Source organism: Zophobas morio, unplaced genomic scaffold (assembly GCF_036711695.1).
Source record: "Zophobas morio isolate AGI-343-1 ecotype UQ-CSIRO unplaced genomic scaffold, CSIRO_AGI_Zmor_V1 ptg000021l, whole genome shotgun sequence".
Classification (NCBI taxonomy): Eukaryota; Metazoa; Arthropoda; class Insecta; order Coleoptera; family Tenebrionidae; genus Zophobas; species Zophobas morio.
Genome location: NW_026972126.1, coordinates 18,340,318 through 18,367,017, shown reverse-complemented (window position 1 = coordinate 18,367,017; position 26,700 = coordinate 18,340,318). Strand labels below are relative to the sequence as shown.

Sequence of the window (26,700 nt, the reverse complement as noted above, 5' to 3'; positions counted from 1 at the left end):
TTGGGGGAAGCGGTAAGTGGGTGTTTCATAAGTTTGGAAGTAGGTAATCCGGGGGTTTGGTTAAGGTGAATTACTTGAAGTTTGTTCAGAATATGAATGGAGGTTGTTTTTGTCCGATTTTTGTTATGGTGCCGACGAAAAGTAAAAAAAAACTTAGTGGAAGAGAAAACAATGTCAAGAACGAAATATTAAAACGTAAGCAAAAAGGTGGTGGGGTGTAAAGAGAAATAAGAAGACAGAAGGCTGTATGTTTTATTTGCTACGTACTTAACAGAAAAACAGGAAAAAAACAGGGAAATAAAATAATAATCTGTGTTACTCAAGAAGTTTTGTCTGCGACTTTACTACTTAATTTTTGTATATGTATCAAGTTTGGACACACCACACCACAGTTAAGAGTACAAACCTCTCCCAGCTGAGCCTCCTCGGCACGTTGGAATCGTCCACCACGACCTGATTTTTAGACCCGCCTTGATTCAGCAGCTTCCCTAACCTATACAAAGCAGTACTGCTGCTGCTAGGACTCGATATCCTGTAGGCTCTGGCGGCCACCACGTGCGGTGCCGGCACTCTGCAACAAACAATAAAAAGGAATTAAAGCCGAGTTTTCCCGTAATCCGCAGAAAATCTCGGCTTTACGACGTAATTTATAAATCGCCGACGAGCTCGTGCAGTAATAAGATATGAAGGAAGGTAAGTGGAGGATGTATTCTCGTTGCGTGATGCTCTTACGCCCCACTTCATAGCCTTGGCGCTATGACCGGAGTATTTGCATTATCCGGGCTTATTATTCGTGTCTGCAGGATGTTACAGCAGGAAAGCTCGCCTTTTTTCGACTGCTTTTAGGTTATTATCCTGCTTGAGATTTTAATGGGTATTTGGCGCGTCTAAGGAACAAAAGGCTTAGGGCGTGTTGTGCTGTGAGAGGTACGAGGGTGGGGTTTGTTAGCAAGCTACTAGTGTGCAAAGTGTACTTACTTGTGCAGTGGGGGAAGAACACTATTTGCTAGGGATGAGTAGTCAAATCAACACTCACTAAACAACAAAATTTGCCAATTATTATTTTTTCAGTTTAGACACGTACAATTTTGGAGCTAATTTTTAATGTGTTGTATTTGTGTGGATTGTTTACGCGCGATGATATTCCCCAGTGACCTACAACCACGCCGTAAATTCTCCCACGTCCGTTCCTCTGAAGCCCCTCATCCATCATGCGGTCACACGAAATAAGTATCCCCTATAATCTTTCAGTAAAACGGCATCACGCTAACCCCCTTTAAGGGTCGCGTAACCGGAAACTTTATTTATACCTCGTTCGCCGCTACAAAGTAAAAGGAGCCTTCCTCTTGACTGCATAATTAGTCCGTTTTCGGTAACTGGAGGCAGATTCTCTCACCTGAGTAACAAGGTGCCGTCGGCTCCCCTTTCCGGGCCGTAATTCCCCGAGCCGCAGAGCCGGCTGACGGCCGACTTCCGCCGCATGTCCAAGGCCACGGTGTCATCCCGGCTGAAGGACACCCTCGCCGAGAGGAACCGCGAAGAGAAACCGGGACGGCTTGGCGCGCTCTGCTGGATGTCTGGAATGTGAGTAAATATTTAATTGCGGTGAGAATGGGCGACTGCGGGTTTGACAAGGAAGGGCTGGAAGCCGGGAGCGAACGGATCGGAAAAGAAAGAGACGCGTTAAATATGGATGAGTGGAGCGTTTTAAGGCTGGATTCGAGTTTCGCCATATTTATAGACTGTTCGATGATTCTAGTATACATCGTACATTAAAAGAACCAGACTTATATCCACACCTCGTTCAATAAGTGCAAGCTTTGCAGCCGGCTGATTTTCCACGACGCGTAATCAATTTCGGACTAACTTCTCGATTCGAAAACATAATTGTTTCTGTGGCGAATTTCGCAACAAACAAAAAAAAACCAGAATAAACAAAAATCTCCGATTCCGTCTCCGCAGAAGTTTGATTAAAGTGAATTTATTTACGAGCATAAAGTTTCGTGTCGAGCGAGTTAAAAATTCAACACACCATTGTGGGATAAATTGAACTGTTTCCTCTTACTCGGAAAATTTTAACTTTATTTCCTCTGCCAATTTTCTGTGAAACTTTTCTAAGGATTAAGCGACGACTACCTGGCGAATAGCTGCCGAGTTGAGCTTGCAGAATGTTCACCCCCGGAACAACAATGGCGGGTAAAGTACGGGATCTTAATAATGGCGGTGGTTTTCTTCCGGTGCGCCCTGCGCCTTCCAGGCCGGCACACGATGCCCTTTGATCGATTCGGCTTGCCGCTAGCTGGGCACTGAAATGGGAAAAATGTGACCTTAATAAATAAATAATAACCATAATTAAAATATAATATTAAGTGGTTTTTGTTTTTGAGGCTCTAAATCCATAGATAAACAAATTACAAGAAACTGTTAACAAATACGAGAAATTCATTTGCAGGGACTTTTTAGGTTGTAAAGTTGCCTGTATTTACTCCACTAATTTTTAAAGGTGGATGTAAATGGGATCGCATAAACATGGAGAATAGATTGACATGATTCAAGTATTAAATAGATTTCCATTTATCACGAGCGATAAGATAATTTGCTGCACTAAACAATTTACTTTAAAATATTTAATCTGAAGTACGGTAGATTTTCATGTGGAGTAAGTCCAGCACTTTGTCGGTACTTGGTGGAGACTGGTGCGACAGTATCTAAAAAAATAAAAAAAAATCAACATGTTCGGCGGATCTATTGCAGTAAGTTCTTTATATAGCTCTGTGTATATGTATGTACATGTTTTAACGTGCGTCTTCAGTTTACCTGAACAGGGGTTTGGGCGTAGCCAATTTGTCCACCCTACTCTCACCCGTTTTAGGGTAGTTTAACTATTTTTATTATTCCATTCGGATCGGGGGGTCGTCCAGAAGTAAGGAGAGGGTAAAGACGTGCCGACCCGAGAGACCGGCAATTATAATATTTGTGCGTTATAAATAAACCGTGAAACGTAATAGGTGATTTTATTTCGCGCAAAACAGTGCGATTAAAAAGTTTTCAGGTTAGAGTAGTCTACAGAAATATTTTTCATTTCTTTGATTGAACCTTAAATGGGATTTATAAACTTGCTGTTGACGTAGCTTTTAGAGCTGAAAATTGTCATTCATAAACTCCGCTGCCAAGTTGTCGTCGATGGTAACTTTGATGTTCACCTTTTGCCGTATTTAAAAGGGTTGTAGAAGAAAAGTGAAGGATTTAAGTTGATCACTCCGCGAATTAACCATTTTAGCTATGTTTTAAGTTTCTTGTTGTCGAAATACGTCTACACATATTAAGAAAAAAAAGGCAAAATGTAGCCTCGCCCACCCGTCCTGTCACAATTGTGATGATTTTTTTTATTTGTCGTGAGCCAAGAAGGCGGAGCTTAACTGCAAAATCCTTATTTCTCTACAAAAAATTACCATGTAAGAGATGTTTCTGAGTACCATGTTATTCAAGGAATACTAAATATATTAAGAAAAAATTAAAGCCAAAGATTAAGCCCCACCCATATCTGTCCTGATCTAAATAGTAATGAAGTTTCATTCGCTGGCAGACCTAGGGGCGGAGCCTTTTTACAAAATCCATATTTCCTTACAAAAATTTACCATCTTAAACATGTCTTAAGTTTATAAGAATAAAAAATCATCACAATTGAGATGGGGTGGGTGGGCGGGGTTTATATTTTCAGTTTTGTTTTCTTAGGGTTGGTTTTTCCATCTCTAGTTAATCCATTTTCGTTAACTAACGATTTAAAGTTAACTTCTAATTTCATTTAACCAGAACTCAAAGTATCAGTTAATCAGTTAACTAGTAATTTCATATTTTGACGTTTGATTTTATAAAACTGTCGTCAGTAAAATGATGGATTTCGTCGATAGTAACGTTTATAGCGACGATGAGGAGGTGCCTGTATGAAAACAAAGAGTTTTAAGGGAACGCATAAACCATTTTGAAAAATGGGATAGAAATTCTTACAAAGATTTAGGTTATCTCCTCAAACAGTATTAAATATAGCGGATGAGATACTAGAAGACATTCACCACAAAACAAATAGGTTAGTCTTACTAGTAAATAATATATCTAAATTTCACATCAGTAAAATTTTTGTGATCACTTCAGAAACGCTGCATTGTCACCAACCGATCAGAACTGCTTCTAACACTGTCTTTTTATGCTACTGGCTCGTTTCTACATGTTGCTGGAGACTTCATTGGAGTGCATAAATCGACAGCCTCAAAAACAGTGAAGGGAGTTAGCGAAGCATTGGCTTCTTTGAGACCTGTATGTATACGTAATTCAGGGGCGGCTGGTCAGGGGCGGCAGGGTCGGCCACGCCGTACCAGTCGTTTTAAAATACTTTGTAAGCGTTGAAATAAGAAAATAAAAAAAGAAATAAAGTTTGAATGTACGTTAGGATAGAACATATATATAAAATATATTTTTTTCACTAGCAGCCATGACGCATGCAAATGTCGACTCATTTAGAGGTAGCAAATTCAACTTTTGCGACCACCTGTTCAAAAAGAAAAATTGAGGTTATGTGCGCAATGTTTGATGTGATTATTCCTTAAAAAATGAACAAATGTGTGCTACAAACATTACTTGAGTATACGCATGGTAGTTGGTAGACCGTAGAAGATAAAATGATTAACTCAGCGACAAGTATAAACGGCTCTCTTTGTGTTGAAGATTTAGATTAAGTTTGTTTCAGTTCGGTCGCGCAGCAAAATCCCTATCTCCTCCAAGCCTGCCGTAAGGAACTTCGTTCCAAAAATAAATGTAAATGAACATAGTTAACAGTTGGTTCTTTTATTATTACTTTTTTATATTTTTTAACGGCATGTCATTATTTAATTATTCTTATTTAATTGTGGATGTCCGGGGCCGGTAAGCCGTATAGCCGCCGGTCAACGCGGAACCCAGTAAAAATAATTTTTTCGGTGGTTCTCAATTAATCATAAAGCAGAACAAGTAGAATTAAGGATTTGGAATCAAACTGACATTGTCAATTTCCTATAAAAAATTATTTTAACAAGTCGAGGTCGAAACATTTGAGATATTTTGTACATTCTGGCACGTAAAATGTCAGTGGTTAACGAGTAGCGGCCATTACGAAAATATAATAATATAAAAACACCAGGGTGTAGACTCAAAATATTTGGCCAACCCGAAATTTTGACCCACCAGCCGCCACTGATACGTATGCCTGAGACAAATGAAGAGATCTCAGAATGTAAGGCAGGTTTTTACAGGATCGCTAGATTTCTGGGTCTACTGACTGTAGTCACGTGAAAATTATATCCCCCGGTGGTGAAAATGCAGAGATTTATAGAAATCGCAAGCAATATTTTTCGTTCAATGTTCAAACCGTTGCAGACTTCGATTTAAAAATAAGAGACATAGTTGCTCGTTGGCCAGGCTCTGCCCACGATGCCCACATTTTTAGAAGTTCCGCCATTGCCCACAAATTTGAAAACAAACACTACGGAAACTGTATATTAGTTGGCGACAGCGGATACCCGGTTAAACCGTATTTAATAATAATAATAATAATACTTTATTTTTCTACAGGCTTAAAACCCAATTACAGAAAAATAATAATTAAGAAAAAAAAAACCAAATCATTCTATAAAAGAAAAAAGAAAAAGCAAGTCATTCTAAAAATAGAAAGTTCTATTCTAAATTATTGAGTTAGCTCGATAACCTTTTTGATTGTTTTTACAGAGTCAAAATAAATATCGCATTTACTACAGATTTTGTTGTAGTTGTTACACATTACAAATAATGGTGATCTACGTAATAAATTAGTCCTGCATGCATCACAATAGAATGTCACCGTCTGATGTTTGTTTGATCTCGGCACTACAAAGTTTATTTTTTCTAACAACAGACTACAATCCACTTGGTTATTAAGAAGTTTATATAGAAAACATACACTGAACATAATTCGCCTAGTTTGCAACGAGTTCATGTTGAATCTTCTTAACAATAATGAATGGTTATATCCTCTCTCCGGGTATGTTCCATCAATGATGAAGCAAAGAAATTTCAAAAATTTACGCTGTACAGATTCCAAGTGTTTAATATGTACTTCATACACTGGTGACCATACAGTTGAGCAGTATTCCAATTTGGTGCGTATTAATGATGTGTACAGTGATATTAGAACTTGAATGTTATTAAATTCTTTACAATCTCGGTAGATGAAACCGTAGATTTTAAACGATTTAGCTACAACATCCTGTATATGGTTAATAAAAGTAAACTTTTGGTCAAACAATACTCCTAAGTCCTTCATTGTATCCGTTCTATTGATAATCAAATTTTCAATTTTGTAGTCAAAAATAAGTGAAGATAATTTCCTACTGTATGTCATCACAAAACATTTGGACGCATTTAGAGTGAGTCGGTTGATCATACACCAACGAAGGAGTTGATTGATACAGATCTGAAGTACTTTGCAATCCTCTATACTATTAATTTCCATATAGATTTTTAGGTCATCAACGAATAATAATTTACTACAACACAGTGACGAGCCAAGATCATTTATAAAAATTAAGAACAGCAGTGGGACTAAGTTGGAGCCCTGTGGCACGCCAGATGTTGGAACAAAGGGTTTAGATAAATAATTGTGATATCTGACGATTTGTTCACGACCCATTAAGTACGAATTAAATAGTTGTAAAAGCATGCTCCCAAATCCAATTTTATGTAATTTATCTAATAATATAAAATGACACATTTGCGTCAAACCCGAAACTTACCGGAAAATTTATATAGTTCGATTCATGTATCTTTTTACACACGTGACAATGTTCATAACGTCAACATAACACAAATGTCTAGGCTTAGGCAGGTCTTTTGGTTTCGGTGCTTTCCGATTGGGTCGTGATTTTGTCGGACTGGGAAGGACGCCGAGTCTTTCTTTTCGAGTTTTAATCTTCGAAACCGTTCGGCGAGTAACGCCTAGAGCATCTGCAACTCGCTAAAAATTTGAGCGAAATTATTAAGCATGAACCTTCAAGTGGTTTTTACTTACTTACTCGTTCTGTACCATTTAATGAGATTAAAGGACCACCGTTTTCCTTCTCAAGAGCAAAATACTCTATAAAGTTGGACACGATGTCCTGGGCACGGGAGCTCAAACGTTTGCCCGTCATGTTGTAGACCAAACACGAACAAGAAATAAGATAACAAAACATAAAAAATAGGACAACGAAACAAGAATCCTAATAACCAACGAACTTTACGAAGAACTGAAAAGAAATCTTGAATAGAACAACGAAAAACTGCGATTAACCACTCCGAGTAAAACCAAAAATGACAGTGACGTTTGATGAAAAATCGATGAATTATTATCAGTCACTAGATTGACTACATCAGTGCCTGTCGCACTATGTGGACGCATTTATTACGTATTTTATCTTTTTCTAATTCAAGGAACTTTGTGGAAGAGAATAACTGACGTAGAGCGTAATTTGGCCTAATTTCGGTAGACATACTATTTGTCTGGCTCTTCGTTTTTGTAATCCTTAAAACAAAGATTCTTATGATAGGTGCTGTCTGAGCTTGTATGATACTTCGGTCACTTGTGTCAAAAGATACATGAATCCAACTATACAGGGACATTTTTTTAACTCTGAACATACACCATAAAATCCCTATGTTCAATCTGAAAAAAAACACATCAATGTATTAGAAGTATGCAACCAATATTACATGGAACCTACGTGATAATTAGAAAAAAAATGATTTAAACTTGTCAACTTGTCAAAATATAATTTGAAAATTTGAGAATACAAACAATGTTTTATACAATGGAAGAGAAAGGTCAAATTTTTACTTGGTATCGTAGGCACAGAATTGTACGTGATCTTTTTTCAGTCAATTACACCAATAGACCAATTGTGTCAACACCCACGGATGCGTCGAATATAAACATCGTTAGAGAAACAGATCAAATTATGTCCTAACTGAGGAAGTATTAATATACAATTAAACATCTTATGTTATCCCCGCAAAGTTTTAAAACAGTTTAAATACAAATGTTATACTTAAATTCACCAAATCATCAATAACTAAGTCCAGAAGTAAAATTAAAAGAACGGATTTTTGAGAAAGACTATTTAATTTAAGAAACAGTAAAAACATTTCACAAAACATCGTATTTACACATGAAGCATTATTATCATTAGATGATGAAGTCTATTCCCAAAATTATCGGTTAGTCCTGTTAACTCCCTTGTCCCTTCGTATGTTTTTCCTTTCTTTACAGATATTAGTCAAATGCTAATCCTCCTCTACAAAATTTGACAAGAGCACAATATAACCGTAGGGCTAAAATGTTGGAAGGAAATATAAACCAAACCTTAAACCTGGTCCATTTTTTATTGAAGAAAAATTTGAATTCTAATTCCTTTTTAAGACTGCTTCGTTACCACATAGTGCACCAAATTCAATATTTAAGTTTTGATGATTGGTTTCATTTCAAATGGATGGAACTCCCCCACATCCAACTGCAATAACACATTATTTACACGAAATCTTTAGAGCAATTGACCAAAAAAATAACACGTACCTACCCACAATTCGAATGATTACATGGCGATAGTACCAATTTAATATTTTTACGTTTTCTTCTGTTGTATTCATTTCTTAAATTTCCAAATTATATTTTGACAAGTTGACAAGTTTAATTTTTTTCTATTAATCACGTATGTTTGATGTAATCTTGGTTGTATACTTTCAATACATTGACACAGATTACGGATACCAGATAGTTCACTCAGCTGTCGGCACTTTGAAGTCGGTGTCCCGAGATTTCAAGCGGTATTCACGCTACTACGCACGCTCTACCAAAATTGGTTCGCAAGCTTTGAATTTAAAAGCGCGGCGGTCAGAGAAAAATTACAGCGATGATGCAAGGGATGAGGTTCTAAGTGAAGAAAAAACGAACAAAATACTTATTTGCCTTACACAAAATGATTTATGATTATTACAAATGCTTAACATTTCACAATTTCCTCTGACAAGAATTGCGGACACATGCATCGGCATTAAAAAATTTTAGAGCGTAAAAAACACGTATTCTCGAATATAGTGCTAACAAGAAAGTGGTATTAAAATTTTGGAATGGTGAATAAACGTAACCTCTTTAACTATACGGCTTAAAGGGTTACCGAAAGTTAGAAGAATTGGAGGGAATAGTTAATGAAATTTGCTGCGCTTGCCTTTCTGAACTTTTGTTACAGTTTTCTAATCTACTCGTCTTTATAGTGATCTTCGATTTTTGGTGGTTATTTAAGACTGAAACGAGTTTAAAGGAAAAGAAGGGAAAATGTTTTATTCTCTTATTCATTTACAAAATCAGGCATTATAGACAAGATATATTTACTAAACGATACCATAATACAGTTTAATGCAGGTAGGTATTTATTTAACTAATTTTCTGATTATTTTAAAACTTTTAAAAAATCCCTTCGTAACCAAAAAACGTAGAAATTAATCCTTGTAATGTTATTTATTCCCTGAATTATTACCTAAACTTTTATTCTTATATCTGCTTCATTGTAAATATTATTTTGCGTGTTAATCTGTCGAACCAGTTTCAAGAGATTTAAAAGTGCTGAACCAATTTAGTGTCATGCGCACGGAAAATTTGCGGACAGTTACGCCCACAAGTGAACCATCTGGTATCCGTAATCTGTGACATTGATGTGTTTTTTTAAGATTGAACATAGGGACTTTCTGGTGTATGTTCAGAGTTAAAAAAATGTCCCTGTATAATGAATCCCTAATAAGAACCAGAAATGTGGTGGAAAGATCTTACGGAGTGTGGAAAAAAAGGTTTCCCGGTTTGGCCTTGGGACTCAGACTGAAAAAAGTAACTGTACAAGCTGTAATCGTAGCAACTGCAGTTTTACACAATATTGCTTGCGAAGAACGAGAAGATATCCCACAGATAAATGTTGAAGAAGTAGTAGCAATTGATCTTGTAAACAATAATCCTCCAGAAAATAATCCTCAACTAATAGAAAGACCAAACAATGTTAGGCAGAGATTAATTTTTGATTACTTTGCGAGATTGTAACAAAAACAATTTGGACATAGTCTGATAATTATTTATTTGATAACATGATAACTTTCATATGTTCACAAGAACGCAAAACAAACAAATTTTTTATTTCTGCGTTACGTAATTTTTTATCAAGCAGTAACTTTTTTTTTTGAAGAATTTCCATTTTCAATTTATGTTCCTCTTCAAAACATTCTTTTTGCATCCTTATGAATTCTAGTTTGACTTCTAATAGTTTTTCATTTGTATTTTTTTTTTGAAGGCCAACGATTTTTTTTATTTTGTCCTGGAAACAAGAACTTCATTTGTATCTGTATTTATAAAAAATAAAGTGTTAATACTTAAAGTCTGAAGTTTTTTATGTGGTGGATTTTTTAACATTTTGGAGCTGTATCTATTTCAGTTCTCAGTAGAATTATCCAGTACATTAATTGTGTCTAAATTATTTTGTTGATTTACAACTTATATTTCATCTATAAGAGTTATTAAAGTAATTTGCGAAAAAAGTTTAGAATTAGGATTACTTTCAGATTCAGTCAAATTGTATTTGTCACCAATAACTTCTATGTTTTGCCGTAAATCTTTTTCGTGGGTGCTGGGCATAGCGAGGCCACTTCCTCCTATGTCAAAAAATTAATACAAATACTTTAAGGTAGATAAATACGAAAACATAGACAAAATGGATGAAATTTATGGCGTTTGTAAAAACTCTAAAAAATGAGTTATACCCTTATTAAAAAAAAATTGGTCTAAAGAGTTTAGACAGTACTTCCCTCGCTGTCGGAAACTTGACGACTGCATGCCTATTGTGTTTTTTTTCTCATTACATTTTTGTAGTGGGAATTTAAAAAAAAATTGCGATGACGTCATCAACATTTTTGCAAGGACACGTATATCAGTTGGGACAGATGTAGTGTAATACTAAGAATAAAATTATTATATTCTCAAATTTTCGGGAAAATGAATTGGGTCGTTTGAATATTGATTTGTAATAATCAATAAAATAACGAAACAATTTACTCACGTATACCTACGTATCAGAGGCAACTGAAAATCGTGTATGTATAAACATTCTTAATTTAAGATGACAGGGGTAACAGCATACGCGAGAGCCAAACAGAGAAACTGTAAACAAAACGACCGTCGGTTTTATTGCTTCGACTTCCGCTTATTATATAAAACATTGGGTTTTATTTTAATTCTTGACGGTGAAATTCACAATTGGTTGATTATAAACATGTCTATTTCACATTCGCGGAATCAAGTGAACGCATAAAACAAATGCAGGTCTGTAATGTTAAAGTCGATGTAAATAAGCGTGCTACCCTTATGTTTCAACCGAGTTTTTCCTTTAACAAATGTTGTGTCTACCAAATTGGGTTGGTTGGGGTGTAATACTAATAATAAGTGTTGCCTTTAATTTAATCAATAAAATAAATTGACTTCATTAATTTTTTTGAACCACCTCTTAAGAAAATCTAAAAAATATGAATGGAATGATAAATCACAAGTACAAACTCATCATATTTTTTGCATTTTAGATAGGATTTATTCAGCAAAATTTAAGGGTGACGTCATCAATTTTTTTAGGAGGGATGAACAAATACATTTTGAACAAAAGTTTACCATGCTTATAATAACTTTAAAATATTCCCAAGATTTCAAAGCATTCGGTTTTGTAATTCCTGATTAAATCGATAAAATAAATTCACGCCTTCATTAATTTTTTTGAGTCACCCTGCATATGCAAATCCAAAAATATGAATGGAATGATAAATCACAAGTACAGACTCATCATATTTTGTACATTGTAGATACGATTTATTCGGAAAACTTTTGAGCTGACCTCATCAGTTTTTTGTAGAAGATAACCAAATATATTTTGACTAAAAATTTATTATGCTCTTTATAACCTTAAAACATCTGCAAGATTTCAAAGCATTCGGTTTTGTAGTTCCTGATTAAATCAATAAAATAAATTTACGCATTCATTAATTTTTTTGAGTCACCCTGTATATGCAAATCGAAAAAATTTGAATGGAATGATAAATCACAAGAAGAGACTCACCATATTTTGTACATTTTAGATAGGATTTTTTCAGCAAAATTTTGTGGTGACATCATAAATTTTTTAGGGGGGATGACCAAATACGTTTTGATCAAAAATTTACCATGCCTATGATAATTTTAAAATGTCTTCAAGATTTCGAAGCATTCGGTTTTGTAGTTCCTGAGTAAATCAGTAAAATAAATTTACGCTTTCATTTATTTTCTTGAATCACCCTGTATATGCAAATCCAAAAAATATGAATGGAGTGATAGATCACAAGTACAGACTGATCATATTTTGTACATTTTAGATATGATTTATTCGGCAAATTTTCGAGCTGACGTCATCAAGTTTTTGGAGGGGATAAGCAAATATATTTTGACTAAACATTTATTATGCCCTTTATAACCTTAAAACATCTGCAAGATGTCAGAGCATTCCGTTTTGTAGTTCCTGATTAAATCAATAAAATATATTTACGCATTCATTAATTTTTTTGAGTCACCCTGTATATGCAAATCCAAAAAATATGAATGGAGTGATAAATTACAAGTACAGACTCATCATATTTTTACAGTTTGGATAGGATTTATTCGGCAAACTTTCGAGCTGACGTCATCAATTTTTTGGAGGGGATAAGCAAATATATTTTGACTAAACATTTATTATGCTCTTTATGACCTTAAAACATCTGCAAGATTTCAGAGCATTCGGTTTTGTAGTTCCTGATTAAATCAATAAAATATATTTACGCATTCATTAATTTTTTTGAGTCACCCTGTATATGCAAATCCAAAAAATATGAATGGAGTGATAGTTCACAAGTACAGACTCATCATATTTTGTACATTTTAGATATGATTTATTCCACAAATTTTTGAGCTGACGTCATCAAGTTTTTGGGGGGGATAAGCAAATATTTTTTGACTAAAGATTTATGATGCTCTTTATAGCCTTAAAACATCTGCAACATTTCAAAGCATTCTGGTTAGCAGATTAAAAATTAAATTTCAAAATGTTGTTTTATAATTTTGATTTTTTTTCCAAAAATCTGGACGTTTCGGGTGAAAAGTCGATTCAGAGTTGTAAACTACATGTGTAGGACTATGTTATTTTATACAATTGAAAACCCATTTACTATGTACAATTTTGAAGTGACGTCATCGCTTTAGTGGTGGGGATGATTCGACAAATTTTGGTTAGCGTTTTACCATCTACATGATATTCTTAATATAAGTACAAAATTTCACAACAATCGGTCGAGTACTTTCGGAGATTATCTGTCTAATAAAAATCCGTGACAACAGACGGACAGACGGACAGACGGACAGACGGACGGACAGACGGACAGACGGACAGACGGACAGACAGACGGAAATGGGAGACCTATTTCTTCGTCTTCTAGGGGTCATGAAAGATCGAGAAAACGTAAAAGTAGAGAGTCGGCCGACGGACTCGATTACAATACTTCCTTTGCTTACGCTCAGGAAGTAAAAATGAAGCAATCATTTTTATAAGTATACATTAAAATATCTCGCACCTGGTAAAGAATTTGCAAAGTCTGCATCACTGTCGAAAGCGCTTGGCAGGCCATCAATCTGTTCTCCTAGAATAACTTTGATTGTAGAATCCACATCGTCAATTTCCATTAAATTTCCACTACCTCCACCAGTTTTAACAATCGTGGCCTTGTTCGTTGCAAACTTTCGTTTGCAACTTTTTTTTAAATTGGCGTATTTGCATTTTAAAATTTGGACCCCTTTAAATTGCCCCCCAACAGTGGAATTGAATTCATCTGCAATGATACGCCAGATATTTGCCTTCTGCTCCCATGTTACCTGGCCATTTTTTTTGCATTCAATTATATTTCTGTTTTTATGAACCAATTGGGTCAAAATCCTTTCCTCTTCTTTCGTAAAGTTAGAACACCGCTTTGTTTTCTCTGTGTTACTCATTTTTGTACAAAATAATCACACCAGAAGAATTTGAATGACATTTATCACAATATACAACAGATTTGTGAAACGTTGCCATAGATATCAAATGTGAATCATAGTTAACTGTTTGTTTTCTAACCAAATTTACAAATTTGTTGGAAAAACGCATTCAAAATTAACTGCTAGTTAACTTGGAGTTAAAGTTAACTAAAAGTTACGAAACCAGAGGTTAACTAAATTTTGGAAAAACCCACCCTTAATGTTCATAGTATTTTTTGAACAACACGGTACTCAAAAGCATGTTTTCAATTTCATGTAAAGAAATAAGCTCCGCCCCCTCGCTTCACGGCGAATAAAAAAAATCATCACAATTAAGATAGGGCGGATGGGTGGGCCTAAATTTTGCGTTTTGGTTTTAATATGTGTAGACTTCTTTTCACAACATGAAACATAAATAGTATAGAAAATTGGACATTGCACGAGGATGAGAGTTTCCGGAACGAGACAAAGGCGAATGGACAAACTTATCCGAGTGGAATCACCAATTTCTCACGAATTTAACACTATACTTTTTCTGCTCATATAATCAAGAAAATAAAGACAAACAAATTAAGAATTATTTTTAATAATATTAACGATGACATTAATGATTTTCTCAATATGAGCAGAAAAATGTGTTTAAAATGGAAAATTTGTATAAGTAAATATCGATTTTGGAATTAGGCTCCGCCCCATAATTGCAAAATTCATAGTTCCTTGCAAAAATGTACCATTTTAACCATGTTTTGAGTTTCTTGTTGTGAAAAGATGGCTAAGTATATTAAGAAGAAACAAGGCAAAATATAAGCCCCGCCCACCCGCCCTATCTCAATTCTGATTATTTTTTTTATTCGCCGTAAGCCGAGGGGCGGAGCTTAATTATAAAATCTTTATTTTTTTACGAGAAATTAATTAATGTGCAATATGTTCTTAAAGATTAAGCCCCACCAATACCTGCCCTGATGTAAATAGTAATGAAGTTTTCATTCGTTGGCAGACCTAGGGGCGGAGCCTCATTGCAAAATCGATATTTCCTTATACAAATTTACCATTTTAAACATGTTTTAAGTTTCTTGTTTTGAAAAGATGACAACACATATTAAGAAAGCTTCGCGCACCCGCCCTGTCTCAATTGTGATGATTTTTTTATTCGTCGTGAGCCAAGGGGGCGGAGCTTATATTAAAAAACGTGTTGTTCAAAGAATAATAAGTATATAAAAAAAAAACTAACAAAAATTAGGACCCGCCTATATCCATCCCAAGCTCAATTGTAATGAATTTTTCATTCGTTGTCAGACCGAGGGGCGGAGCCTAATTGCAAAATCGATACTTTCCTACAAAAATTTACCATTTTAAACATGTTTTACCCTTCTTGGTGTGTAAAAAATACTACAGTACACATATTAAGAAAAAAGGGCAAAATGCGAGCCCTTATAGTTACAATACTTAACTTGATTTTAAGATGAATAGTAATAAATCTTGTTGATTTAAAGGTCGAAAACGATCTGTAACAATGCATAAGTACTGACAGAAAGCTACAGCTTCTTTTAGGTTGGCGGCACTGCACACTACCGTAATTTGATTGGTTGAAAGTCCAATGTCAGCGGCATTTCGATTTTGACATTGACATTAATAGGTTTCAATCAAAAATATGAAAACTATAAAACGATATATAAAACTGTAAAAACAACGTTGACGTAAGTTTGAGGTTATGTTTTCGACGTTTATTACAGTGACCATGTGACATTTGTCAACTTTGTAGCGAATTAGATTATTGCAATAGGGTCCGTTTGACCAATGACTAATTTCATGTTTTCTCAGCGTTTCGTGGTTCCTAGAATATGAAAACGTAGGCCGTCCGTTTTCGTTTGTCAGTTGTTTGTCGGTCGTCTGTTGGCGTTTTTTAGACTGAACTTTTAAACTGCTGGACTGATTACCAAAATTTGTCTATTTGATGACGTAATCTGAATTTTTTTTAACTTTGTCCTTGTAGATGTTTAGAACAAACAGTACGAAACCAATTACATTGAGATTTTCAAAAATTTGGTTATGTCGTTTAAAAATTGTATCGGGTGAACCTGGCGTTACACTTATAAGTGCCACATTTGGCAAACATTTGCAACTGTTAATACAGGCTGTCTCAAAAAATGTGTGATTAGAGACATATTTATTGATTAAATTAAAAAGAGTTATTCTAATTTTTGCGAAATTTTGAGCACACACGATTTCTGCTGCTATATCCCCACCAAAAAGTTATTTACGTCATCACAAAATTTTATTAAGATAATCTTACCTGCAAATTAACCATACTATTTACTAACAGTTTTTTTGTTCTAGTCAACGGATTTCCAACTAATTAAAAGGCGCCTAAAAAATTTCGCCAAAGAACTCAGAGACTTGGGCGCCAAGCAGCTGACATCTCGTGAAGAGCGCCGTCTGCTTGAAAGATATCTAGAGATTATTTACATTATTGAGTGCAAGAAAGGCAAGATTTCTCCAAACGAATACGAAAAGTTGTGGGCCAAGGTAGACGAATTTCGACAAACTCTTCAGCATTTTGGATTTTTTGAAATGGAACCACCGACGAACAGAGAGGTCGATGAACCAGACAAACAGGTGGAAGAAAACAAGCATAATTTAAGGTCCGCCACAGCAGGAAAGGGTGGCGAAGAACATACAGAAAAGAGCGATTCGTCTAACCCCGTAAGTCAAAATAATATTTCAATAAATGGGCAATTAAAATTTCGCTTCTTGTTGCAGAGTGATGAGTACTTTGAAATCAAAACCCACCTGGAAAATTTGATAACATTTTCTAAGAATGTGGATTCTGTAAGTACAGAGGATTGGTTAATACAACAAAAACAACTTTTTGCAAATATAACACAGAACAAACTTCTTTCTGACAAAGAACGCATTGAGTTGTTAACTTTATGCAACCAACATAAAACGGTCCTTGAAAGTACAAAAAGAAAGGCCAAGGATGAGGACCTACTGGAACATTATGTTGCCACAGGTACACAACATTATAAAACGTTTTCTACAAATTATTCCGTGCAGAACTCTGGGTCTTGGAGCAAACCCTCCGGTGATTCTAAATCAAGTAGGGGAACTAGGGGCTTGTTGTAACAGGGGTAAGTTGTAACACTAAATTTTTACCCACAATTTAAACTCTTTAACGTCAGGTATTTTACTGAATTTAATTCTTGCACCATAAGACATCATGTCATCACAACCACTGTTCCTTGAGCCAGCGCAGTGGGTGGATGTGTACACGTGTTTCGTTTTGGCTAAGTAATGTAAAATATTGCTTTAGTAAAATTTGGTTTTTCGTATCAGTTATTAATTAATTTAAAGCTTTTAGTTTTGCATGTAGCTCAAAAATTACTCAGCTTTGATATTCCTTACACATTTTGACGCTAAGCCACATAATTTTGTCGAAATCTAATTAAATGTAGAAAATTGTGTTGTAACAATAGCTTTGGGGCAAGTTGTAACATGTTACAACTTATCCCAAATTCACTTCTACAAATCTCGTACCCAGCATACGAAAAGCGAGCCAAAATTTTGACCTATGCCATATATCGCTTTCCAGATATATTAAGAAAAAGGAAGACAACACTCAAATTTTTAATGTTGACTCTCTTTCTAAAAGTTTATTTCAGTTTTACTGAAAAAAAATTGTATATAATGAAGTGTTGTGTTGATTTTTGAAAAATAAAGTCTAAATATGTATCAACATCAGCTTTATTTTTACTGGTACTACCTGTCTCATGGCTGTTACAACTAGCCCCAACCACGGGGCAAGTTGTAACAATGCACTTTTTTTAAGAAAATGCCTGGTGTGAAGTGAAGATGAACAATTTTGACCTTTTGCCTGTTCAGTCCAATAGGGGAATAGTTAGACTACCGATAGATACTTTTATAATGGTCAAACGGTATCGCAAACAACTGGTCGCAGCGTCAATTGATCGCAGCGACAACTGGTCGCAGTCACAATTCATCGCAAGTACAACTGGTCGCATGCGACAATTGATCGCGGGCGAAAAATGATAGCGTTTATAGAGAAAATAAGTAATTGTTATGAATGAGGAAAATAAAATAAAGTGTTATATTCTCAAAAATTTCATTATTTCTAAAAAAGTATCAAAATAAATACATACGAGTTCCATAAAAACAGTAGCTATTAGGCTCATTTCCGACTAAACCAAAGTGCAAAAAAGTGAAAATTTTGTAAAATAATTTTTTTAATGCTGACACATATTTCGTGGGTATGCTACTGTAATGTTCATTTGGATTATTCGTCTTATTAATTAGACACTCAAGTAAGTGATTCATGCCTTTTTCCTCACAAGTTTAAAGTTTGTCAATTAAAAGAGTGAAAAAAAATAGCTTTCAAAACGTGTTACACACGTCATTTTTTTTTAAATAAAAAATGGTTTTAAAATTATTACAACTGTCAAATTAAAAATTTATAGATTTATCATAATCAATGCAATCGTGAAAAAACTCTCGTTACAGTTTTAAGTGAAAATAGTTATTTACATTATGAGTGCGGTAGGTAACATTTTGCAGGTTGAGGTCCTAAGTTGCCACCCGACGCTAAGCGAAGGGTGGCATGGGACCGAAACCTGCAAAATGCCTAACCCATGAAAATTGTATTCAGTTTTTTCCCCGACATTGAGTTTATTTTAAAAAATATTTCATTTTAAAAATATTGGCCGAAATGGCAAGACATGAAGTGACAGTTTCGGGACTTGATATTTACTGAAGGAATCTATAATACCGATAGCCACGAGATGGCGCCATGTGGATTTTTTTAAATAATTCATTTTTTCTAATTCAAAAGTTTTGATTGAACAAAACATAATGTAAAGTTGCGTTCTAGTATCTTTTCTTTTATTATTTATACAGAACTTTTTTTAATAGAGCTTCTACACGCTAATGCATATTGAGTTAATTGTAATTTGGTGCGTAAAGTCACTGTTACGCGGCATGTCAAACGTGTGTGAATCTTTTGTTTACATGTCAGGAGGGGAAAAAGTATTATTTTCATTACGTTTGAAAGTTTAAAAAATTAAATAAATATATATATTTTTTTTAAATTTATATATACACTCGCGTAACCTCCTTTTCCAAAATTGTCAAAATGACATTGCCAAATTCAAAGCAATCATGGATTAAGCATTTCATTTTAAATTCAGTTAGTATCAAGTGGTACACGGTATTCGTATTTTGGATTGCGTAAAAATAATTTTCAGAAGTAATTTTCTCGTGACTAACCCTGTATATGTATTTTTTACATCCACATATGGTACAACTGAATTTTTCTTCAGTACAATACTAGTCACATAATAAGAATTAAAAAGTAAGTTTTTAGTTGCATAAGTACCTACATTTCTTAGATTTCCCGGTAACACAAAATTATTCTTGACGCTCTAACAAAAGTTTTTGCAATATATATTTACAATACACGTAAACCTTTCTCAAACCCTGTAAAAGATCCGTTGCAATTTACAAGGGATTAAAATAAATATTATATCCGTCCAGTGGAATTTACATTCGCTGTATATGGATAATCTAGATGTATTATTAGTTCATAAATTTTATTGTTTGGTGATATGTATAAAGACAAGAATAGACAATAGAGGCAATTCTGTATCAAACTGTGGTAAAATTTAAAGGTTGTTAAAAATACGATTTTTTAAATAATTGTATAATAAATCTAGTTAAGAACTACAAACACTTTTTTTATGTTGAGTACTTATTGTAATGAAGCTGGTTCCTATAATATAATAGGTAAAATAAGCAACGACATAAATAGTAACAATCTCTTAAAAAAATAACCAAAATGACAATTTATTAATAAAAAATGTTATGTAACAAGGTGTTTACGCTCGTGTTTTTTAATTTTTAAAGTGCAACTACAAACTTCGTCACTTATCTATATTCAAATTGTTTTTAATTCGATATTTACACCTTACCTGATTGCTAAATTTATTGCAACTTAAAATTCAGAATACAAAATATTTAGTTTTAATAAAAGAAAATACTTCCCGATGAATTTTACCTTGCGATCAATTGACGCTGCGATAAATTTACGTGCGATCTATTGTCGCTGCGATCAATTTACGTGCGATCAATTGTCGCTGCGATCAATCGTCGCCGCGATCAATTGTCGCGTGCGACCAATTGTGCTGCGACGAGTTGTTTGCGATCAATTGTCGCGCGATCAGTTGTTTGCGACCAGTTGTCGTAGAATCGGTCAAACAGCTAATAGATACCAAATTATATTCGTTTTCCTAAAAACTGTTACAACAAACCCCTCGTTCCCCTACTTCGAACTCGAACAATTTTAATGGACACAAAGAAATAAATCAGGAATTCCAAAATCTCAAATTTACAAAGACGAATGAGTTACCAAAATGTGAAGAAGAAATGGATCACGGAATGGTTCCAGAGCAGACAAAAAAAAACCCGATCTGCAAAATTACCCATTGCTTATACGAGAACCGTAGAAGAATTAGTTTCAGAAATGTTGAGACCCACTATAAATAATTCATGTGAAGAATAACATCCAATTGAAGAAACTGTCCACAAGTTTTCGAGCAAACCTTCTAGTGATTCTAAATCTAGTATTTCCGACCCGAGCAGTTTTAGTAAAAACAATGAAACACATCACCAACAAGAAGCCAAAAATAAGAACCCTAAAGATAAATAAATAAAGACGTTATTATTAAGACCCACCACTGACCCGGAAATGACCGGCATTCAGGCAAGACTTCTATCACTACGGGTACTAAGCCAAGAAGTAATGATATGCATTGATTAGATTAACAGAACAACTTTCGAGATTCTAGAATTACAGCATACAAATTAGTCTGCTATTATTCTCTAATCTCACCCCATCCCCAAAAGTCTAGCGTAACTACCGACCATTTATCCGCGCATCACATGAAAAGTGACCTACACTACTCTGACCTACTGGTGCTAATCTAATCTGACTAACATGATCAGACTGTTCAAGAAACTTACGAACAATATGACATGTTCCTAACAAAACAGCTTTTTGAATTTTGACAATTATTGAATCATTCAAATGCAAAGACTTTAAATTCTCAACTAAGCTATTTGGAACTACACCTACATTAGAGATAACAAGGGGTAGAATTGAAATTTTTTTAATATTCAACATGGATTTCATTTCTATCGATAATTGTAGATATTTTGAAATCTTGGTGTCGTATGTTTGAATAATGTTGTTTGTGTTAGGAATAGCAATGTCAATGAGAATGGCTTCGTTCGTGTGTTTTTTGACAAGTATGATGTCTGGTCTGTTAGCTGTAATGTTTAAGTCTGTAAGTATTGTGCGATCCCAGTATAATTTGTATTTGTTATTTTCAAGGAACGGAGATGGAATGTAAGTGTAATAGGGTGTCATATCTTCGATTAAGTTCATAAGTGTTGCTAATTCTTTGTGAATGATTTTGGCTGCGTTGTCGTGTCTAGCTTTGTAATCAGTTTGTGCTAGGATGCTGCAGGAAGAGATTATGTGCTGAATCGTTTCAGGTTTTGCTTTGCAGAGACGACAGCAGTCGTTTCTTATGTTCGGATCTTTGATGATGTATTTTCTGTAATTCTTGGTATTGATTACTTGGTCTTGAATAGCAAACACAAATCCTTCTGTTTCGGCACACAAACTTGATTTTTTTAACCAAATCAATGACATCTTCTTATTGACATGAGTTTCTTCTAAGTCTTTGTTAAATTTTCCATGTAGTTGTTTTTGTTTTAGCTCACTTATTATTTTATCTATTGTGTGGGGGGGTGTGGATTTTTTCGGTGTTCGACAGATTTAAGGGTGTGTGGTTCAAATCTGCTCTTGTGATGGTGCGAAACATTTCATTTCTTTCCGCTCGTTTCAAGAAATACTTCTTCAAATCTGAGATTTGTCTCTGATATAAGTTTTCTAGGTTCTGGAAACCCCTTCCTCCATTCTGTCTTGGTAATGAGAATCTTTCAATCGACGATTTTGGATGATGCCTTCTATACTGTGTGAAGATTTTCCTTGTTGCGATATTTAATTTTTATTATTATTATTATTATTATTATTATTCAAAGTTCGGTACAGAACATACGAGGTAAGCGCCAAATATTCTCGGCCTGATATATTTGCGATTGCTCGTCGGGAAATTTGTACAACTCATAAAAGACTAGAGGGTCCCCGCAGTATGTGTGTAAAATTTCAAGCCCCACTGCCCATTAGTTTTGATACATTTGAGGAGTAATATTTGAAAAATTATGGACTCATCATGCCTGTTTAAAATTGAAAATCGAACGGCAATAAAATTCTTATCAAAAGATGGAATTGCTCTAAAGGGTATTAAGGACAGGATGGTTTTTGTGTTTGCTGAAGCTTGTCCTTCACATTTTACTAAAAAAAATGATCACAGTTATTTCGCATGGGGTAAGAAACCCTTGAAGACGAACCAGTCTTCCAAAAAAATCATGGCCACAATTTTTTGGGACTGTAAAGGCATGTTGTTGATTAATTTTAAAGGATGAAATACCACTGTCAACGCTACATATTATGCTTACTTACTGCATAAATTAGGAGACCGTATTTGGGAAAAAAGGCCGAGAAAATTAACAAGAGGCGTTCGATTGCTTCATGAAAATGCGCTCGTTCATACCGCATGTCTTTCTCAAGCTGCTATAGGGGCCTGTGACTTCGAGTAACTTGATCATCCACCCTACAGTACTGACTTAGCTTCGAACGATTATTAACTGTTCTCTAAGATAAAAAACGACTTGCAGGGAAAACGTTTTGGACGGATAAAGAGGTGCAAACGGCAGTACTACATCATTTTAGTGATAAAGATTCAAATAATTTTTTTAAACGCACAGAGCTGTTAGTTGAACATAGTTTTGAATGTATTGAAGTTAACAGAGATTATGTTGAAATATAAATATTTATTTTTTTTCCATCAGGTCTCTTTCTTTGTTAGGCCGAGAATATTTGGCGCTTACCTCGTACAAGTCAGTTGGGAAATAATTTTTCAAAATCAAGTGAAAGTTGCCATTCTTGCAACGAAAATCATCCTTCACGAAGCAATCAAAACTCAGCTGATCCGACTCGTGGTCGTATTCCCGATATAGAAGATGTCCATCACCATAGTCACGGCGATAATGATGGAAAGCAAACGGATTCTAAATCTGTTACAAAACGGATCGATTTGTCTAACTCTGTAAGTCTGGTTAATTTCAGTATAAAGCAACCAAAAATTCTCTTATTGTTTCAGGATCGACCATACCCTACAGTCAAAACCCGCCTGAAAAATGTGTTCACAAATTTGAAGAATTCCATAGAAGCGCATTCCTTAGAGCTTGAGCACATTTTTCAGGATATAATAAAAGAGAAGGAGCTTTCTTTTCAAGAACGCCAAGAATTGTTAACTTTGTGGAAAGAATATAAAACGTGCCTTGAAAGTATTGAAAAGAAGATATGGAACAAGGAAGCGTAGAACATATGTTTACGTAATTTTTAAATTTAGACAATGTGATAGTGAATTTGACACTGAAGTTTACAAACAATGCAAAAACTTTCAGTTTCATGTAATAAATACATTCCCAGGGCGTTTTTTATAATACATAATAATATAATATATACCTCTAAAATTTTATGAAATGATAGGAAGCGTTAATTTTTTAATTTGAACTTGCATCTAGGGACTTTTAAACCGTGAACGTGCCCTCAGTGTTAGATCTATTGGGGGCAAACCCGATTTACTGCACTAATTTTTACAGCGCAGATGCTCTTCTCCAAAGCGATTCCTCGCCACTTTCAATACGCCAGTGTAACTGGGGTCGCATAACCGCGAAGAAACTGACATTCAAGTGGCAGTGGCGATAAAATAATCTGTTGCGATAAGCGTATAATTGCGACGAGAACAATTTACTTTAAAATATATAATCTGAACTGTACTGTAATAATAGATCTCCATGTGGAAGATAAAGTCGTCGACTAGTTTATTGGGTGTGGATGTTTGTGTGAAAGTATTTTTAAAACAAGGTCGACATGTTTGGAGGATGCTGTGAAGTAAGTTCGTTATTTACGTGTTTCTATGTATACGTATTGTACTTGATGTTAGGTTAATAATTCATTGGTTTGTGGTTGGCCGTGTAAAAACAAAGTTGACGTAAGTGTGAGGTTATGTTTTCAACGTTTTTTGATTGACGTTTGGCAACTTGAACTGACAGAATTCATTAAATGGTCAAGTCAAACTTATACAACCCGTTATACAGAAATAATGAATCAGGTGAAGGTACTGAGTAAGAAAACTTGATAGCTAATATTGAAATTAAAAACACATATTTACGAAAATATATTGGAATGTTAATTTGGGGGATAAATTATTAAATTAAGTATATGTTTTTGCTTTTTTGTAGCTAGTTTCGGGTATTGTAATAGGGCCCAGGTTTTCTTAACGTTTCATAATTCCTAGAATATGAAAAAGTAGGTCGCCCTATGGGTTATAGTTGTACTCTTCATCACTACAAATTGACTATTTTACCACACGTTTTTTTGTTCTAGTCGACCGATTTCCAACTAATTAAAAGGCGCCTAAAAAATTTCGCCAAAGAACTCAAAGGTTTGGGCTCTAAGCAGCTGACATCTCGCGAAGAGCGCCGTTTACGTGAAAGATTTCAAGAGATCATTCACATTATTGAGCGCAAGAAAGGCAAGATTCCTCCAAGAGAATATAAAAAGTTGTGGGTCAAGGTCGACGAATTTCGCCAAAATTTTCAGCATTTTGGATTTTTTGAAATGGAACCACCGACGAACAGAGAGTTCGATGTACCAGACAACCAGGTGGAAGAAAACAAGAACTTGAGGTCCGCCACAGCAGGAAAGGGTGACGAAGAACATACAGAAAAGAGCGATTGGTCTAACCCCGTAAGTCAAAATAATATTTCAATAAATGGGCAATTAAAATTTGGCTTCTTGTTGCAGAGTAATGAGTACATTGCAATCAAAAGCCACCTGGAAAATTTGATAACATTTTCTAAGAATGTGGATTCTGAAAGTACAGAGGATTGGTTAATACAACAAAAAGAACTTTTTGCAAAGATATCAAAGAATACGTTTCTTTCTGACGAACAGCGTCGTGAGTTGTTAATTTTATGTAAACGATATAAAACGGATCTTGAAAACACAAAAAGAAAGACCAAGGATGAGGACCTAATGGAACATTATGATGCCACAGGCACACAAAATTATAAAGCGTTTTCTACGAATTATTCCGTGCAGAACTCTGGGTGTTGGAACAAACCCTCCAGTGATTCTAAATCGAGTACTTCGGACCCCAGCTATTTTAATAGATACAATAAAGAAATAAATCAGGTATCCCAAAATCCCAATTTTCCAAAGAGTGATGAGTTAGCAAGAGTCCATAGATCAAGTCACAAGACCAATTTCGGTTTCAATCCAAGCACGAAAGGAGCATCTTTCGAAAAAGATCAAACCAAATATGAGGAAGAAATGGATCACGAAATGGTCCCAGAACAGACAACACAAACCCGATCTGGAAAATTACCCACTGCTTATACGAGAACCGTAGAATTAGTTTCAGGAATGCCGAGACCCACTATAAATAATTCGTGTGAGGAACAACATCCAGTTGAAGAAACTGGTAAAAACACCCGAATCCACCAAGACCCAGAAACCGAAATTCAAGACACCAAACGTGGGCGAAGAGAAGAAAGTGCAGCTGAAAGAATCAGACACAGTGTCAGACATAATGAAGATGAAAATTGTGCCCGAAAACAAAATGGTCATCAGAAGCATCATTGTCCTAGCTATCATGACCCTCACCTGATTGGTAAAAAAGAGGGCAAGGTGTACCAAGATGATTCACTCAGAACTGAAGATGTACAGTTCGAACCACATTTCCATAATAATATTTCAGGTACTAAAAACTTTAATAGACCAGATGGATCCTTAGGAAGTTGTGGCGACCACGTTTATTCAAATTCCAGTACAGAATACACAAGAAACAATTCAAACCACCAATATTCTTCTTCAAACTTAAGCGATAATCCTCAGTCCCGACACCGTGGTGTTCTAGAAATAGCCCAAGAGGCCAAGGAAGACGAACCTTTGCAGATCCTCGACGTTCACAAGTATTTTCGCGACGACATCGACTGGAACAAGATAGATTCCTTCGATTTCCCGGAACGAATAGAGGCGATTTCCAGCCACGCCGGGACCTTCAAGCCCCAAATAGAATCCTTCGAAGAAGAAAAATACTCCTTGGAGTACTTCGTCATCGACGAAAAACTAATGCGTCTGATCGAAAAACTGGACAAAATCAAGTGCCAAGACAACCCGACTCTTACCCACAAGAAAATCGAAGTGATAGAATATATAAAAAATTTGCAGTCCCTTCTGGACGAACGCGCCAAAGAATAATAAACATACAAGTACTTTTTGCGTGTATTATTTTTTTTCTAATTTCTCATCTATAAACTCTAGAGTACCTTGCGCGAACAAAATCGCGTCTTTC

The 26,700-nt window shown here is 35.0% G+C and overlaps 3 protein-coding genes across 5 annotated transcripts in view; 2 read left to right on the top strand and 1 right to left on the bottom strand.

Annotated features, from left to right (window-relative positions):
• The window catches only part of LOC135131751 (uncharacterized), a 230,190-nt gene that overhangs the window by 17,715 nt on the left and 185,775 nt on the right, over positions 1-26,700 (bottom strand). Inside the window, exons 3-5 of the mRNA XM_064059599.1 lie at positions 2,137-2,306; positions 1,397-1,577; positions 407-571 (exon numbers count right to left, since the gene is read on the bottom strand). Of these exons, the coding sequence (XP_063915669.1) occupies positions 407-571; positions 1,397-1,577; positions 2,137-2,306 (516 nt within the window). The remainder of the gene's footprint in view (positions 1-406; positions 572-1,396; positions 1,578-2,136; positions 2,307-26,700) is intronic.
• Positions 2,648-23,161, top strand: LOC135132667 (uncharacterized). 3 transcript variants are annotated; one of them, XM_064060832.1, is made up of 4 exons: positions 2,648-2,753; positions 16,475-16,840; positions 16,898-17,150; positions 23,126-23,161. In XM_064060832.1, the coding sequence occupies exons 1-4, from the start codon at positions 2,733-2,735 to the stop codon at positions 23,140-23,142; spliced, it is 657 nt and encodes a 218-aa protein (XP_063916902.1). In that variant the 5' UTR covers positions 2,648-2,732; the 3' UTR covers positions 23,143-23,161. The 3 variants fall into 3 exon arrangements, with proteins under 3 accessions (XP_063916902.1, XP_063916901.1, XP_063916900.1); XM_064060831.1 differs by lacking the exon at positions 23,126-23,161 and adding an exon at positions 17,320-17,410 and having other exon boundaries at positions 16,898-17,268; XM_064060830.1 differs by lacking the exon at positions 23,126-23,161 and having other exon boundaries at positions 16,898-17,385.
• Positions 23,992-26,623, top strand: LOC135133150 (uncharacterized). The gene is made up of 3 exons (XM_064061436.1): positions 23,992-24,233; positions 24,729-25,091; positions 25,149-26,623. Exons 1-3 carry the CDS (start codon positions 24,213-24,215, stop codon positions 26,604-26,606), a joined length of 1,842 nt encoding a protein of 613 aa, XP_063917506.1. The 5' UTR covers positions 23,992-24,212; the 3' UTR covers positions 26,607-26,623.